At 46.2% G+C, this 17,703-nt stretch overlaps 1 protein-coding gene across 1 annotated transcript; it reads right to left on the bottom strand.

Moving 5' to 3' along the window:
- Positions 1 to 2,926: 2,926 nt before the first annotated feature.
- ldlrb (low density lipoprotein receptor b) lies at positions 2,927 to 15,062 on the bottom strand. Its single transcript, XM_049014683.1, has 18 exons — positions 14,866 to 15,062; positions 9,730 to 9,858; positions 9,448 to 9,570; positions 8,974 to 9,345; positions 8,482 to 8,604; positions 8,275 to 8,397; positions 8,055 to 8,174; positions 7,693 to 7,821; positions 7,432 to 7,603; positions 7,071 to 7,298; positions 6,787 to 6,905; positions 6,509 to 6,648; positions 6,232 to 6,373; positions 5,920 to 6,072; positions 5,610 to 5,813; positions 5,395 to 5,472; positions 5,096 to 5,259; positions 2,927 to 4,840 (listed from the first exon to the last, which is right to left on the bottom strand). The coding sequence occupies exons 1-18, from the start codon at positions 14,918 to 14,920 to the stop codon at positions 4,802 to 4,804; spliced, it is 2,613 nt and encodes an 870-aa protein (XP_048870640.1). The 5' UTR covers positions 14,921 to 15,062; the 3' UTR covers positions 2,927 to 4,801.
- Between the last annotated feature and the right edge of the window lie 2,641 nt (positions 15,063 to 17,703).

Raw genomic sequence — 17,703 nt, forward strand, 5'->3', positions numbered from 1 at the left:
GCTTGGAGAGCGATCAAAGAGCTGTCTTTGTCTCTGTCCTGTTTGCTTATATCCCCTTTCCCATGGCTACAGGTGACAATGGCCTTGAATCTGGGGACTCTGTAGGGGCCGTAGTTCCATTCATACAAACTGAGGGACTGGTTTGTTTTTAGGTTTATCTGTTTGTTTATTTGTATGTTTGTTTGTTTGTCTGATTGTTTGTTTTTGTTTTGTCCCTCATCTACTGGCAAACCCTCTGGCTTCAGGCCTTTCGTTTAAGCGCTTAGCTTGACGGATTGGGAGTACCTTCCCTCTTTTCACTGGGAGGGGCCAGAATCAAGCCTCGTTTCCATTGTGTTCCAGAATTTAGAGGAAGATAACATTGAGTACATGGAGCTTGTTTAACCGGGAACAGAACCTGCTGAACCCGAAGCAACAGGTGAAACAGGAGACGTTACACCTCAAGCAGCATAAGTAGCTTACACTTGTCCTTGACAGGGTTGCCCTACCTTGTTACTATAGTAACTATCCTGACTTCCTTAATATCTCTGCCTGCTAGGTAATTTTACGCTAATGCTTATGTCATTAGCGGAAAAATCCATTGAGAAGAATCTTATGTTTATTTTTTTATCAATCATATACAAATTTAGAGTTATTTATATAGTGCTTTTCACAAAAAAAAATGCCTGAAAACAGTTTTACAGGTGACCGGGCCCAGTCCTTAATGAGCAAGCCTAGGGTGTCAGTGGCAAGGAAAACCTTCTTTAAGTAGTGATAGGAAGAAACCTTGAGAGGAACCAAGACTCAGGTGGGAATTCATCATTCATAAACAATGAATAAAGTCCATAGTGAATGCATCTATCAGATCTTTAATTCATGGCATGGCATCCATTAGGCTGGTCGGTAAGTGGACAGTGGAGATGTCCATTAGTGTTTTTCTGCTTCGGGGGAGGAGGAGGTTAGTTAGCAACATCAACGATGTGAAAAGGCTGCTAGACTCAGGGCTCAGACACACCTGAGCCCCATGTGTACAGGTGTTAGGAATGCTATATGTCTATTGTTATTAGTGACTATAAACAGCAGAGACAGTAGATGGAAGCTCTGATAAACCTATTATGTCCTGGCTAAAAGGGAGAGCCAGAAGGTACCATGAGCAGGTTCGCTTCTTGGACGTCAGCATCCCTCCATTACATTACCATCAGACCTGAATGATCACATGACAGTGGAGGGCCACACCTTAGACCAGTGTTACCCAATCCGGTCCTCGGGGACCCACAGATGGTCCACATTTTTGCTTCCTCCGCACTGCGGGTCTCCGAGGACTGAATTGAGAAACACTGCCTTAGAGTATTCGCCTTAATCGCAGGCTTAGCTAAATAAGCATGTTATTAGGTTGGATTTAAAGATTGGGAGTATGTCTGAGTCCTGTACTGAGTTGCCATACTGAGAACACTTTTGCATAGTCGAGTATCTGTATGAAAACGCTTTAGCACTCACTGTAGATTTATTCAATCTGGGAACTGATAACAAGCCTGCGTCTTCTGATCGAAGTGATGTTTCTAATAAAGGAATTAAAAAAAAGAAATCAGGGTCAGTTAATGTGGGAGAGAGAGACATGCCATCAAGACATGGTTACTTCCAGAGAGTGTTAGATGGACAGAGATGGACAGTGGGCCAAGACATTTTTTAGATGTTTGGGCCGTTGCTTTGCTAACCAGAACGTTGTTTTTATGGTGAATCCTTCCATTACTGTAAGACAGTTGAAGGCAAGATGAGTGGGATGAACATCTGAAATATAAATGCTGTGTATTCTCAGTTTGCTGAGCTAGCCAATTTGGACAGAGGTACAGATTTCAGGTCTATAAAGTAAAAATCCAGACCAAGATCTAAGCAGCTGAGTACTCTGCGACTGTGACTCTTTGTACTCAACTGGTTGGTTGAAACAAAATCTTTGGTCTATTTTACGTTCTGGACCTGAAATTTACACCTTTGTCCAAATTGCCCTACCAGTTGTTACGTTTTATTTATTAGGGATGCTCTTACCCAAAGCAATGTCTCTGGGGCAATTGGGTGTGAAGAGGCTTGTCCAAGGGCCCAACTGTGAAGTCAGTCTGCTGAGCCTGGGATGTAAACCACTGACCTTCCAATCACAGGCACAGTGTCCTGATATGCTGAGCCACACACTGGCACTAATTACATGATATACTCATGTTGTATATTCAACATGCAGAAAAATACATTTAAATCAGATAATTCAAGTGTTCAGTTTCAGAATCAAGTTTTTTTTTGTTTTGCTGGGAGGGAGCAAAAACAAGGACTGTCTGGAAGACTCTTAGGACCAGGCTGGGGAAAAACTGCTTTACTTGCTAGTTTAACAAATGAAATATCCATCCATCCATTTTCCAAACCACTTATCCTACTGGGTTGTGGGGGGTCCAGAGCCTATCCCGGAAGCAATGGGCATGAGGCAGGGAACAACCCAGGATGGGGGGCCAGCCCATCGCAGGGCACACTCACACACCATTCACTCACACCTGCACTCCTATGGGTAATTTAGTAACTCCAATTAGCCTCAGCATGTTTTTGGACTGTGGGGGGAAACCGGAGTACCCAGAGGAAACCCCACGACGACATGGGGAGAACATGCAAACTCCACACACATGTGACCCAGGCGGAGACTCGAACCCGGGTCCCAGAGGTGTGAGGCAACAGTGCTAACCACTGCACCACCATGCCGCCCCACAAATGAAATATTTCAATTTTAGCTATTGTTATCACCCGTCCTCTTCCACAAGTTATATTATGGGAAAAATCACGGACCTTTATGAGCCGCACCATGGAAGCGAGGTGTGGACAGGTATACAGTGTGAAAATAATCAGAATAACAGAATAACGGATGGTGTCATTAAAGAATTATGAGACTCATTATTCAAACATGGACCTGAAATTTGTACAGCAAATGCATGTTTATTGGCAGCATAAATACATATTTTTACTATGTATTATGTATGAATGTATTATTAATGCCAATTCTAATTGTAATTGTTTTTTTACGATCCCAAATACATATTTGTTAAATTACGCCCATTACCTTGAATTTAAAATCTACTTAGTAAGGATAACAGATGACTGTCTGTTGAATGACTTATAGATGTAATGTTGATATACAGCCTTTTAAAAACCTCAGTAAGGCTCAGGAGCCCAAAGTAGTAAATGTTTTGGTAATTTCACAATATTAAGACTAATTCACCGTGTACAGAAATTTCCCTGGCTGTAATTCACATGAAAGAGGATTTAATTATATGGTCAAAAACTTTATTATTAAACGGAAAATAAAACCACAGAACCGAAAATCGTCTAAAAACATCCACAACCAATAAATAGTGTTCTCACATTTTAACAACACAACTGCTGAGAGCTGAAAGTTACTTTGCTATACATCAGCACAGAGTTCGTTTTTAATATATTTCCAAATTTACAAATATAAAGCAAGAGACAATACAAACCAATTATAGTTAAGTGAGAATAAACGAAAAAAAAAAAGTTAAAAAATGAATTCCCGACAAATAATTTGTTATCATACAGATCTGAAAACTATAGACAAATATGGTTAACAAAAAGGATGTACAAAAACAGTATTTACACCGGTCCTAAATACATAATGCATATATACACAAGCATTTTACAGTTTACATTTGATACCTAAAAAAAGGAACTGAAGTTACATATGGAGGGTGTCTTTAAGAGCTTTAAGAGGCCAAAAACCGTGCATGGATGGCAGGCTCAGGTATTTTAGGGTCCAGTATGTTATAGGATATGTGCCCCAGTTACATGCCTTTCATGGCCGGGTTTTGAACCATAGGTGTGCATCATTTGCTAAAGATGCTAAAGAGTTAGCCGGCTGCGGTGTTTTTCGAGCGATAGAAATCAGCAATAAATAGGAATAGGAAAAAAAAGACGCTGGCTTTCTGATCCTGAGAAGTTAGTTACACATATATAAGAGCAAGGAGGGTATGGCTAGACGGGTTTTGCATGCGTGTTACTGGGGATGTCTCCTGTCAAGAGCATCGAGGGATATTTACACAGGCAATATGATCAAGGCACAACATGCCCCATAGAGGTCGAGCTCTGCAGGACCAATCGCTCGATGTTAGTTTACATACTTGCTGCCAAGCCAGGCAAGCTAAGCTTGTACCTGAGCTGGATGACTTTTACAGAGGTCTTCAGTTGTATAGATATGAATATATGGTCCATATTGCAAAAAAATACATTCTTTAAATAATAGAAACATACATCCATCCATCCATCTTAAAACCTGGTTAGGGTCTTAGGGACTAATCAAAATAGTGCAAAATATGACAAGTGCAGTAGTTAAGGATTTGGGGTCAATTGTCGTGACAAAGAAACACAGTATACACACGCACACACACATGCATACATAGTGATGTTCGCTTGTTGCACTACAGTCAGCCCTTACGGACTCTCATGAGGTGAATCGTTGTCACGCTGCCGTTTTTCAGTGTCTGTCTATTGTAGTTGGATCATTCATCAGTTCCAGTCCCGCAATCACAGCTGAAAAGTCGGTCCAGGCACGATATGAACAAGTCTTCTGTAAACTTCAAACCCGGCGGAAAATTCAACGTTGGTTCAATGTGGTCACCAGAACTTTTTCCCCACTCTCCTTATGCTCCCTCTCCATTTTGTAGGGGGGGGGGGGGTGCTTATTTCCCAAGGCTTCCTTGTGTTTTAAGGCTGGATGGTCGGCCTCTAAGAGCATCTGAGGCAGTGACTCCTGAATAATTGAAGCTCCTTTGGGAGGCCATCATGCCATTACATCTTCATCTAGATTCACCATCTGCTGCTAAGAGACAGACAGAGGAGAAAACGAGCAATAAAACATTAGTTTTGTCACCGGGGGGCAAAGTTAAGGTAGTATTGTTTAAGACAGGGACACTACCTAAAACATTCAAGGGTCCCAGCTGTATAACCCAGCTATATAAATGTGACCCATCACCACAAAATGACACTAGTAGAAAATACACTGGTAGAAATACACCCATAAGACTCATTTTGTGGTGATGGGTCACAAATAGGTAATGAGTCCCAGCCAGCTCACCGATGGGTAGATGAAGCCCTCCTCACTGTCTGTCCTGCATATGTGCACCTGGTCCTCCATGGTCTTCTGGTAGACGGGGTTGGTGAAGCTGATGCTGATGGTGTTCCTCAGCTTCCAGTTCCTCCATAGAAAACCGGCGCCAAAAGCCAGCAGGCAGATGATCGCTGGAGGAGAGGAAACATGGAGATCCAGGCCAGTGAGAAACCTGCAGCTGCAAGGCTGCTCACCATCACAGCCAAACAGCTACGTCGGTGTGTTACAGTGACTGGCTCTTGGGTAATTTTCTGGCGGCTACTGACCTATGGGCAGTATGACGTAAACAGCGGTCTGAGATGAGTCGGACTCTTTCGGCACGGCGGCTAATTCATTATGGTTACCTGGAAAAGAAACAGATTTAAACGAATGTTAAATCCAGAGCACCTGCTACCTCCTGGTAATTCACTTGATGTCACTTTATGTTACACAATAAGCACTCGGTAGCATCGGCGTAGTATAAAATATCTGCAAGCCGTACCTCCCTGTGGAGTGAACTCCAGCCCGGAGGTTGACTGGAGGTTCTTGTTCCTGTCTGGCCCAGCGGTGCGGGGGGGGGAGCCTGTGGTGGTGGTGGTGGAGGTCGTCATGGCGATGCTTTGAGTTGACGGTCTGCGCGTAGTCCTCAGCGGTCCTCGAGTAGGGTCGGCGGACTTGGCGGGAGGCACTGGAGTCTTCGGAGCTGCTGAAAAATAAAAGTGAATAGAGATGTATAAAGGCCAGACCACCAGGCATGAATGGAGGAGGGGTACATAGAACATGCCAGCGACGGCCCCGGGGCAGGGGTTTACCTGGCAGGCACTTCTTCATGTCTGGACCCAGAGCTGCACCGTCTGCGCAGGCGCAGGTGTACTTTGGGGAACGGCCGTTGATCTGTGGTGCCGGGAGGCACAAAAACTCACAGCCTCCATTAGGGAGCTTGCTGTCATTGCACCAGTTCCTGCCTGCGAGGCACAAAAAAGGGTCTCTGCATCACGTCCAACATGGCCTCAGCTTTTCAGAATGAGTTTACGCCCAACAGATTCAATTTTATCTACTTAAATATGACGGTATAACATGGCGTAGATCAGGAGGTATAAAAAAAAAAAAAATCCTTCACGTACCTGCTGGCTGCTTCAGGTTGTGATACAGCACGATATCCTCGGGCGAGACTAGATTCTGAGCAACTGCGGTGATGTCATGTCCTGTCAAGCGGTTAGCACTGAAGATGGAGTTGCTGCCGACGTCGGTCCAGAACACTTTCTCCTGAATTAAAACAATAATGGAAAAAAAAAAAACAGGTGAGCTATTATCCATTTATACACCACAGAAAAGGTCCTACATTAAGTGCCAGGACTCCCAAATGAGCGGAAGAGGGAAAGGTCCGTAAATCGCATTTACCTCGAAGACGGCGAGGGAGATGGGGTGCAGCAGCTTGTGCTCGTCGATGATTAGCGTGTGCCGGGTGCCTCCGTTGATATCGACGCTGGAGAGGGTGTGCATCTTCGAATCCACCCAGTAGAGGCGCTGGTTCAGCAAGTCTGACAGGGACGATGCATGGAGGGGGCGGGGTTAGGACGGAGCACGCCCATGCAGACGCACAAACACGCGTCAGCCTTTCTACTACTGACCCACTGCAGCCCTTCTGTGTCACAGAGGAGTCTTTGCCTGACTCTTACCTAGTGTGATGCCATTGGGCCATTCGATGCTTTCCGTCACCAGGGCGGTGCGGTCGGCTCCGTTCAGCCCCCCCTTCTCGATCTTGGCTGGGGTTCCCCAGTCTGTCCAGTACATGTAGCTGTAAGAGAGTACTTATTGAGACTCACATGGCCTAGAATCCTCTGATAAAAGGCTTGGTGCGAATTACAATCCTAATTCACATATCAGTACAAAAAATTCTTTAGTAATTTTGAAGTCAGTAATGACACAGTCATAGAGTATCGGACCGGCCAGTGAGACGTACTTGCGTTCTGGGTCGACCACAATGGCTCGGGGCTTGACCAGGCCGTGCATAATGAGCGTCTTGCGTCGGACCCCGTCAGAGGTTGCCACGGAGATGGTGCCGTACACGCTGTCTGTCCAGTAGATGTTACCGTGGACCCAGTCAACGGCCAGTCCCTCCGGAGCCCCGATGCCGTTGTCGATGACGGCGTGGTGGCTGGAGGGGTTAGCGGCCGACTCCATGTCTGTTCTGAGGAAGACGAAGAGCTTGTGAGGAAGATATGCGATGGGGATTCATCAGCTTAGCGAGCTGCTCCGGAAGCGGAAAGCGATGAAGAGGGAGGAGGAGGCCAGGCCCGGTGGGGTTACTTGGGGTTACTGACCTGTAAATCTTCTTCTGGAAGAGGTCAGACCAGTAGATCCTGCTGGTTGGGAACTCGGCATCCAGGGCCACCACGTTCTTCAGCTGTGGAATGAAGCGCGTGTACTCCCTGCTGTCCAGTGTCATCTTCCTCACCTCGTGGCGGTTGGTGAAGAACAGGTACGGCACGGTGCCTGCCGAGCGAGAGAAAAAAGGGTGACGAGAACCACCCGCAGGAGGACGGTAGAACCTCGAGGCCCATCCTGAAAGTCGGAACCCTCACCAGAAGCCACCTTGCAGGCCTTGCTGACCGGGTCCAGCCAGTATCCTTCCTCACATTCACACTTGAAGCTTCCCTGTAGGTTGACGCAGATCTGGTCGCAGGTTTCGGGGTCGGCACATTCGTTCACATCTGCAACGACAGGCCGACATGTGACTCGCAACCTCCATGATGCGACAAAGCCGCTACATGAATCTGATGGGAGGGGCAGCCAAGTTCTCCCTGGCACATGATTGGTCTAAATGAGCGACTGTTTCATGACCTCCAGCCAATGAGATACAGTGGATCAAGTTCAAACGTGGCTGGCAAGTCGCCATTCTAATGGACAGACTGGGCGTCGGCGTGTGCGGGTGCCGGACCCTCACCTTCACACTGCTTCCCGTGCAGCAGGTAGAAGCCTGCAGGACACAGGCACTCATATCCGATCACCAGGTCATGGCAGATGTGGGAGCAACCTCCGTTACCGTCTTGGCACTCGTTCAGGCCTGGGGAGCAGACAGTACGGCTTGTGTTCACATCCTGGTGTTTCCATGGGGTAGATTTAAAGGGCCCTACACATTAACACTGACTTCCTGTCACACTCACCGCACTCCTTAATGGGCTCGTCAGACCAGTCCCTGCAATCTCTGACCTTGTTGCACACCTTCTGCAAACTGACGCATTCCCCACTACGACACCGGAACCTTCCGGAGCCCTCACAGTGGGTATCTGCGGAGAGGACAGAGTAAGTGAGCCGTTGGCCAGCATGGGTGGGGATTAGAGTGGGCGGGGCTCAATGGGGGGGGGGCTGACCTTGAACACAGCCCAGCTCATCACTGAGGTCCTTGCAGTTCTGCTCGCTGTTACACTGCAGGCTGCCATGGATGCAAGTGCCGTCGCCACACTGGAACTCGTCCGGGCGGCAGGTGGGCTTGGCTTTTGGGGGGGGGGGGGTGGGGGGGGGGGGGGGAAAGAACAGCTAAAGCTCAACCCTCCTAAGGCTGCCCAAAGCCTCAAAACCAGGCAGCACCTTCTGACTCCTGCTTTTAACCTGATATCTTTCACCACTTTAGTTGAGAACATGACATGGACAACGAATCAGGTACAGTATCAACGCAAAAATAGTGTTATTATACGTAGAAGTCCTTACTAGAATTATTTTTTTTATTACTTTTTACTGACTAGGGCAGTAAACTTTTAAAATGACACAGCTGGTTCCATTTAAAGGAGCTCGTATATCGTAAGCCACCTAAATCTCTGGAACTTATTGGTCCTAATGCGGCAGGACTGGGGTCTGTCACTCACTGCAATTGAGTTCGTCGGAACCGTCTGCGCAGTCGTGACCCCCGTCGCACTGCCAGCTGGCATGGATGCAGTGTCCACTGGCGCACTGGAACTCGAGGAAGGAGCAGGGCCCAGCGGGTGTGGGCCGGCGGCCGCACAGCGAGACAGTCTCGTCGGAGCCGTCGCTGCAGTCGTGATCTCCGTCGCAGGTCCAGATGTAGGGCAGGCACTTGCCGTCGTCGCACTGGAAGCTTCCGGACTTGCAGGTGGGGGGGGCGCAGGCAGCCTCGTCGCTGCCGTCCTCGCAGTCGGCGTCTCCGTCGCACACGAAGCCCTCGGCGATGCAGTTCCCATTTGTGCACAGGAACTCGTCCACCCGGCAGGTTTTTGGGCCTAGAAGCCGTAGAAGAAACATTGCTGTAAGTTTGCTGCTTAGTGATAAAGGAGGTGGAGGGGGGGGCATCACAGGAGCGAGGCCAAACACAGGCAGCGTACCGCAGTCCTCCTCGTCGGCCCCATTCTCACAGTCCACCTTGTCGTCACAGTGCCACTTGGCGGGGACGCACTGGTTCAATCGGCCCCCACAGCTGAATTCATCAGGTCCACATGTCTTGGCCACTGACAGCAGAAATAGGGGGTAGGAGACTCCCATTAGCACCCCCACAGGATGGGGGGGACCTGGCGTAATAAGTCTACCCAAACCGGCCCCCTGACACACAGAAACGAATGCCGTTTTGTACTGTGGGATTTCTCTTCAGCTAAATATCTGCTACTCACAGCAGGTGGCGCTGTCCTCGTCGCTGCCGTCCTCGCACTCCTCCGCACCGTCGCACAGCCAGTTCATCGGGATGCAGTCCCCGCTGCGGCACTGGAATTGCCGGCCCCTGCACTCCGCCGCCGCATGTACTGCGTAAGGCGCACGGGCAGTTACTGCATGCATTCAAGCCAAACTATCCCGGCAACTACATTTCTGTTTAACAGTAAGATGCTAACCACACAACAGGCCGTTACTGCAGGTCACTGCTTAATAAAAAGCAGACTGCAGGAAATTATGTTGCCGTTTCTTGTTTTTTATGCTAAGACACAGGAAAGAGCTTAAATCATTAAATTATTTCCCTGTATTGTGTATTTCAACAACAGTAACAAATTAAAATCTAAGATATCCATTCTTTAACACATACATGCACCACGAAAATGTCTGACTTTAAAAGGCCTGTCTCAGCAAATCTTGTAGAGAAGATTTTAAAAGTGAGTCTGTGGAATCATCACATTATTATATATTTAGTTAGTTAACAATGGGACAGTTTACAGCCAGTAGGTGAGAGCAGACATGGATATTCAGACCAATAAAAAGCCAAAGCGTATAATTAGACGACAGGCCTCTTTCAGAGACCTGCTTACTTGTACTATGACAGTCAAGTGGGGAAATTGAGTGTTGTGTAGGTGACAAAATGGGGGGGGGGGGGGGGGGGGGGGCTTGGGGCAAGAGGAAACACATCATGGAAGTCATGTACTCAGATACCCCAAATACCCAGTTATCATCAGGCACACGTACACAACCGAGCCACCATGCTGTGGTGATTATCTGGTTTGCCGATCCGGAAGCACACATGCGACTCAGGCTCTCCGCACAACCCAGCCCCACACCCTAAAACGGTCACCCAGAACCTTCCTGCGATGGCCGCTGATGTTCTGAAGATAAGAGGACTGACAGAAAGCTGCCACCGTCTCACACGTCCCAAATGCAGCTTGCGGACACATCCGAGTACCGTCATGAATGATTTAAGCCTTTAGGGCAAAAACAGCGTGTGCCTTTAAGGCGCTTGGAGGAGGCGGAGTTTCAGTCACACCACTGGATGCTGACTGGGCCAGAAGAAAATTCCTGAAACCGTGGATGGAGGGGCGGCTGCTTCTCCGGGAAATACTGGAGTAATTGTTTACGTTGGAGACAGACGGAAGAGGAGACGTGGCAAAGCTCTCCAGGACTGTTTGTTAAGTTTGGCTGTGATATATTTACAGTAATGGGAGAAGATGATTATTTTGAACTACTGATTTAGTAAATGCTGCGATGGGTTGGCGCCCCATCCTGGGTTGTTCCCTGCTTTGTGCCCTTATGGATTTACTAAATCCATCCATCCATTTTCCAAACCGCTTATCCTACTGGGTTGTGGGGGGTCCAGAGCCTATCCCGGAAGCAATGGGTACGAGGCAGGGAACGACCCAGGATGGGGGGCCAGCCCATCGCAGGGCACACTCACACACCATTCACTCACACAGGCACACCTACGGGCAGTTTAGGAAGTCCAATTAGCCTCAGCATGTTTTTGGACTGTGGGGGGAAACCGGAGTACCCGGAGGAAACCCCACGACGACATGGGGAGAACATGCAAACTCTGCACACATGTAACCCAGGCGGAGACTTGAACCCAGGTCCCAGAGGTGTGAGGCAACAGTGCTGACCACTGCACCACCATGCCGCCCTCGCTTTACTAAATGTTAGTTAATACTGCTTAGGCAAAGAATCTTTTGTTTTTAGATTAATATTTGGAATAATCAGAGAAAACAAGACTAAACCGCTGTAATATGAAGCGTGTGAGATCCTGCAGGTAAATTTTGATCAAATTCTTTTCCCAACCATTACCAAGCTACAGGCAGACAGCTACCATCATCATCCCTGCAGCTTACCTTACAGCATTATATTATCGAGCTACACGACCTCTGCACAAATGTAAAATGCAACCAATGCTGGCCTCGCTCAACCAAAGAGCACAATGAAGCAGCACCTTTTCTGTCTGACTCCACCCTTCCCCCGAGTCCTGACTCTCAGCAACTGGTCTTTAGTAGAACATGGCGAGTCTGCTGTGCTTATCGTGACACCAGCCACCCACCACAGCCTGAAGCAATCAAGGAGCTGTTACTCCTCCGAACCCCTCTCTTCCCTCCTGGACCGGAGCCGACATTCATCTGCTTCCAGCATCCGTACATCTCCAGCAGCGGATTCCTAGAATAGCGGATCCCTGAATTCCTAGAAAGTGAGACACTAGACCCGCCCTGAGCTCTCATCAGCAAGTGCAGAAGCCATGAAACCAGAGACGGGGGGGGGGCCTCCGTCCGTGGTCTTTCCTCCTCTAGTAGTTTCGCTAGAGTCAAACTAGAGTCAAAGCTCTAGAACTTCAAAGTTGAGACTGCAAGTTACACAATGTAGCCAATGCTTATAACACAACACAATGTGCACGTCCAGCCATGGAAAAACAGGGAAGGATACGCATCATATCTGCACAGAATGCATGAACAGTGATCGATTATCGCGACTGAGAGTCAGCTGACACGTTATACACAGAGCGATGAGCGTAAAAGCAGGAATGGTGACTGCCACAGCATCAAGTGATGATCTTTGTATGGTCATCTCATGCAATTAGCCTCATTGCAGGGACAGGAAGAGCAATACATTGCCAGCTGTTTACATTGTGAGAGCTGGGCCTTTATAGCCCTGATGAGTAATGAGGCGTGCTTGTCACGCATTTGCTTATTTTACAGTATCTACATATTGATTGGCCACATGCTGTGTGTTCTGTCTTAATAATGCCACTCTGTGTTTGCCTCAGGCGGTGGCTAGCGGGCACCGGATGGGCAGCGCCCTTTGAGATTAAATTCAGTGGAGATCTTTAGAATCCAGATTTGTTGAAATGATTCCCCCCCCCCCCCGGTTCTGGTGGTGCTGCGAAGTATCATGCTGTGTTTGTTTGTACATCTCTATGATCCTCCCAGGCCTGTAGCCAGAAATAAATTTTGTGGGGGGGGGCGGTGGTCTGGGAAACATTATTTTTGCCAGCCCTGGGTTCTCCCTCCGACTGGGGAGGCTGAACAAAATGTCGAGGTGGGTTCAAACTTGTAATTTCACTACCTGGCTACATGCCTGATTGGTAACGAAAACGTTTCAGGGAGGAAGAAGCTGAAGCCCGTGATTTTAATACGTGGCTAAACGCCTGTATTTTCTCACACGCGGTTTCATGAAACATCTTTACACAGCAGAGCTGCTCTGCATCTAACTTTGGGTAAGATTCCGTTAGAATACGCCCTCATGAAGACTTCAAAGACTCGAAGTTTATTAACACTCTGGTTCAAATTTTCACATCAAAGTCAAAATTAATCAAGCCCGTTAACAGATCTGCATCCAAATTGAGGGACACCGTCTAGCTATTTCCTGGAAAAGGAGCCTTAGAGGGTAATTATGCGATAGGATATTTGTGCAGAGATGCAAGCACGTAAGAAGCTGGGAGCGGAAGGGTTGAACTAAGAGCACAAATGCACAGCTCTCAGTCTCCAGATCATAACAGGACATAGATTTGGAGTCAAACTAAACGGCTTTTAAGAAAGCCGACATTATCTCCACCACACGGCAGCCTGGGTGACCGCTTCCACCGCTGGGGGGAGGGAGATGATGGTTTAACGACTTGAGGTTAATGTGTAAACCGGAGAGGGCACGAACAGGTGCCTGCTTTTTCACATAAGCTGACTTCCTATCAAACGTGTACCATTTTGCAACAGAACGAACGCTTGTTGTCAGTTTACATTTATCGGTCCAAAATGTTGGGCTGATCTTGGAATAAACATAAAATAAACAAATAGGTTAAACCATATGTATATTGGCTTGATACATGCCCATGATCACAGCATTAATTAACGTAACATCCAACCCACCCAGCACGCCAGCGTAATACAATTCATTGCATTATGATCTATAGCAGCCAGAGTTAATAAAATCTACTTGTGGTTGAAGTAAACTTAAAGAGGTATGTCTGAAGTTACCAGAGCCTCAGTGTGTAATTGTCAAGAGAAACTAAGTTAGTTGTCACGACACTTCCTACTCCCTAATATGCGGTTGGGAGAGTTGAGTACTAGAACAGGCTGACTATCTTAACCAGCAATAAAACTGAACTTCTGAGCTAACAGAGCGCTGGTAATGTCCATGTGTAATATTAATTTCTCCATAGATTCGAACCGAATAATAATTCGATAATCACTTTGGCGATTCAGTGAATTACTTGTTTATTGATATGATATCTCACCAGAAACTTGTGTAGCATGCATTCGCAACAGCAGATTACATTACTGTAGAGATTGTTGGACTTTCAGTGAGAAGTGAAGCACTCGCGTTGGTCGCAATAAAATCCCAAAATATGACAAGTAATTGCAATAAATATGTCACAAACATCCAAACCAGCACTGAGGAAACACGAAGACCATTACATTTATGTTAGCAAAAAAGCAAAGGAAAAAACTTAAAATGGCAACAACACCACTGAGTTTTTCGTGCAGGAAACACTCGCTCCATTTTTCGATGCATTGCTCGTATCTGTCGACTTGCACCCTTGACACGCCCCAGGCCCCGCCTCGATTGAAATAAAATAATTTCAGGGATAAACTGTACCTGGGACGGTATTTCGGTGGTGTCCGAGCTACACTGTCGGCTCGTCTAATACAATTTATTGTATAAAACGGCACTCTCACAATCACTGACCCCTTTTTTCCACTCTGCCGCGTGTTACACACGTTGTTAATTCAGAGCCAATCAGAATCGCGTAAAATTCCCATTCATAAATAGACCGGTAAAATCCACTCTATTTTTGAGTTGCAAGCGGATAGTAAAATACAAAGGGATAACCAAATCACTCGTTTATATTGTTTTGACGATTTCAATTCGTTTAAATTACATTATTAAAAATATTTGACAAGTACTGGAAATTGTTATCTTTGAATTTATTTATGCAGTATTTACCATTTGCTTATTTGACTTGCAAACACACTTATGTCAGCAGAAACTGATCATTCAAGAAATAAAAAGCATTCAAGCACATGCTGTTATATTATCACTTAACTGTAGCTCCCAACATAGTATAACTGATAACTTACGTGCTCGCACGAGGAAACAAATCAAGAGTACCAAACACCACAATTTCCAACCCATATTTTGTAGCCGGTTCTTGATTCCTTCGGTTTATTAGAAAAATATTATCACACAGTATTTCGCTGAGCGGCCAGCAAGGTGAGTTACAGATTCCCAGTGAATTTCAATGCTGCCGTTGCCTGGGCGGGGTTTCCAGAGTGGTACGATATGTGAAAATGTGCTACATCATAACCAGTGGGTGTGGCTTTGCATGAAATCCTAACATATGAATGTTAAAGGTACCGTTACTCTTTTGTTTCTGTGGATCAGCGTTGGGGGTGGCTGAAATGGGCGTGGGACAACGTCAACTTCACTTTGTTTTTAGATTTTTATTTTAATCGTAGGCCTATGACAATCTTTACAATAAAAGATTGGGGTTAATCTTGGCAAAGAGCCAATGCAATCGGTCGGTATTAAGCGGCAGTGTTAAAGGGAACTGTCCTTGTAGCATTAGGTCCGAGGAACATAAGCAGTTTTATTCAGCCTCTTAGATCTCGAATCCTTTTGGAAAATGCTGAATATTGAGCCTTTTGCACTCATATATAAAATGAATATCATAAAGAATATAGATCTAGAGTTCGAACCTCCCCCCATGGCTCCATGTGTGTGGAGTTTGCGGGCTCTCCCCATGTCGTCGTGGTGTTTCCTCTGGGAACTCCGGTTTCCCCACCACAATCAAAAACATGATGAGGTTAATTAGAGTCACCAAATTGCCCGTAGGTGTGAATGGTGTGTGAGTTTGGCCTGCGATGGGTTGGCGATCCCCCCCCCGCCCCACCCGGGTTGTTCCCTGCATTGCGCCCATAGCCTCCGGTGTAAGCTCAGGACCCCAGCCACTCTGGACTGGATAAGCGGTTACAGGAAATGAATGAAAGAATGAATAGAGGTAATGGGACCGACTATGGTTGACCAGAGTAGTTCTGCTTTCTGGGCAGCGCAAGTAGACAAAGTGATGCTGACGGCGCGATAAGAATATAATTAGACCTACAGATATTTGGTTTTTAGAAAAAAAAACACATTAAGGATTAATGTGATTAATAAATCACAGACGCTGACAGGTGTGGGCTATAGCCTACAGATATTTCCCCGATAAGTTCTTCTTGAAGAAATCAAAGGAGTAATCTTTTAATTATAAAAATAAAAATTGATGGATGGAGGTATAATTTCTCTTCAAGTAGATGAGAAACAGATCAGTTTTAGGAGCAGCAGCGTTCGTTCGCGTGATACTGACAACTGGAAGGTGGAATTTGAAATGCAGGATGAGGCAAGACAGACTGATGAAAAAGTTCTCAGTAGTGATTGCGCCAAGCATGGGGGGGTTATTTTCATAATCTCAAGGCGTGCTTGCATTTCAATTAATTTTTTTTGTATAGCTCCTTTTCCCATATGTTGCCCCAAAACGCTTAAATATTTAAAAGCATCGTACATTGTTACAGTGCTTAATGGTGTACTACAATATGAATCTGACTGAGAAAACGGCCAGAACATTGCGTAGGAAACAAGAAATCCCATTATGGTTAAACAGAAAAAAAATCTCTGGGACATAACACCCAACCCACTCAGCATGCCAGCTTAATATGATTCAGAGATAAGCGTGACATTTCTTCGTGCTTCTGTTTGTTAGCCAGAGACGTTGATTGGGAGACTTTACAGCGCCCCTTCCTGCATAACTTCGCTCTAGGCCCATTCTTATAATTGCGCAATGCATCCTCTATTCTTTTCGTTCCCTGGACGTCGTGCAGCGAAGAGCGATGCTCTGATCGCAACGCTTTGATTCCAGACGAAAGTGACAGTTTGAAGTTATGAGTTTTTGAAATTAATTTTACACGCCACCCCACCTAATTCCCGAAGGTGAATCCTTATTCTGAAACAGGCAGAGCGGGCTTTGTTTGATTAGACACACACCTGCGGTCCATTTCCCTTATGACTCATTGCCAGGTAACAATTATGTCTAAGCAAACAGCATGACTTACCTGCCTTTTACCACAGGATTTAACCCTTGTAATAATTAATTCATCTTTCACAGTGGTTACTTGCTCAACGACCACTCCTGTCTCTTTCAAGAACAGATTCAGTCAAAGCCCTTTGCATGCCTTAAATAGCTCACATTCCCTTAGTGTGAGACACCTGGCTCAACAGTGAAATCTCTGTCACCTGCAGGATTTGAACCCACAACCTTCTGATCACAATGACACTGCCCCTCTATCTTATAAAGCCTAAAGTTACTGTATATACTATATATAGTGATGGATTTATTTTATTTATTAGAGGCTTCCCACAAGTTTGTAGCGCTCTGGTTACAAAGGGGAGGTTTCTTCCCACAGGTATCTTGTACCGAGTTCCCTTTTGTATCATCTGCCTAATTTGGAGAAACGCTCATGCAAAATAAATGTAATGGAAATGTAATTGGCTGGAGTAGCCAAGTCTAAATAATCTCTCCCGAGCAAAGGCAGAAGGGACACATGTAGCACTGTGCTTATGGTCATATACACACATGTAAGCTTATAGATTCAGGGTCCAAGCCCCCCCATGTGTCTGATATCATATATTAATTCGTCATGGTTGGGGGGGCTGGAACTAATCCCAGGCAGCACAGGTTGTAGGGGGGGGGGAGGGGCACACCTTGGCTGGGATGTCAGTTATTAGTGAACCTGACAAAGTAACATGATAATAATCAAATTCTTTTTATTTTAAATCCGGTCAAGTGAAGCATTGGCTTCATCTACTGTAAAAGATACAAAGCACTTGTACGGATCAATCTTAATCCATCTTAATCCCCCCCCACAGTCACTCCTAGTTCCAGC

This window comes from Brienomyrus brachyistius, chromosome 5 (assembly GCF_023856365.1).
Source record: "Brienomyrus brachyistius isolate T26 chromosome 5, BBRACH_0.4, whole genome shotgun sequence".
Taxonomy (NCBI): Eukaryota; Metazoa; Chordata; class Actinopteri; order Osteoglossiformes; family Mormyridae; genus Brienomyrus; species Brienomyrus brachyistius.

Excerpts from the sequence above, each read along its gene's own strand:
- ldlrb (XM_049014683.1), bottom strand. The coding sequence starts at position 14,920 with ATGGGTTGGAAATTGTGGTGTTTGGTACTCTTGATTTGTTTCCTCGTG. Across the intron at positions 9,859-14,865 it reads TTGTTTCCTCGTGCGAGCAC|TACATGCGGCGGCGGAGTGC; the intron begins GTAAGTTATCAG and ends CGCCTTACGCAG. Across the intron at positions 8,398-8,481 it reads TGAGCTGGGCTGTGTTCAAG|ATACCCACTGTGAGGGCTCC; the intron begins GTCAGCCCCCCC and ends TCCTCTCCGCAG.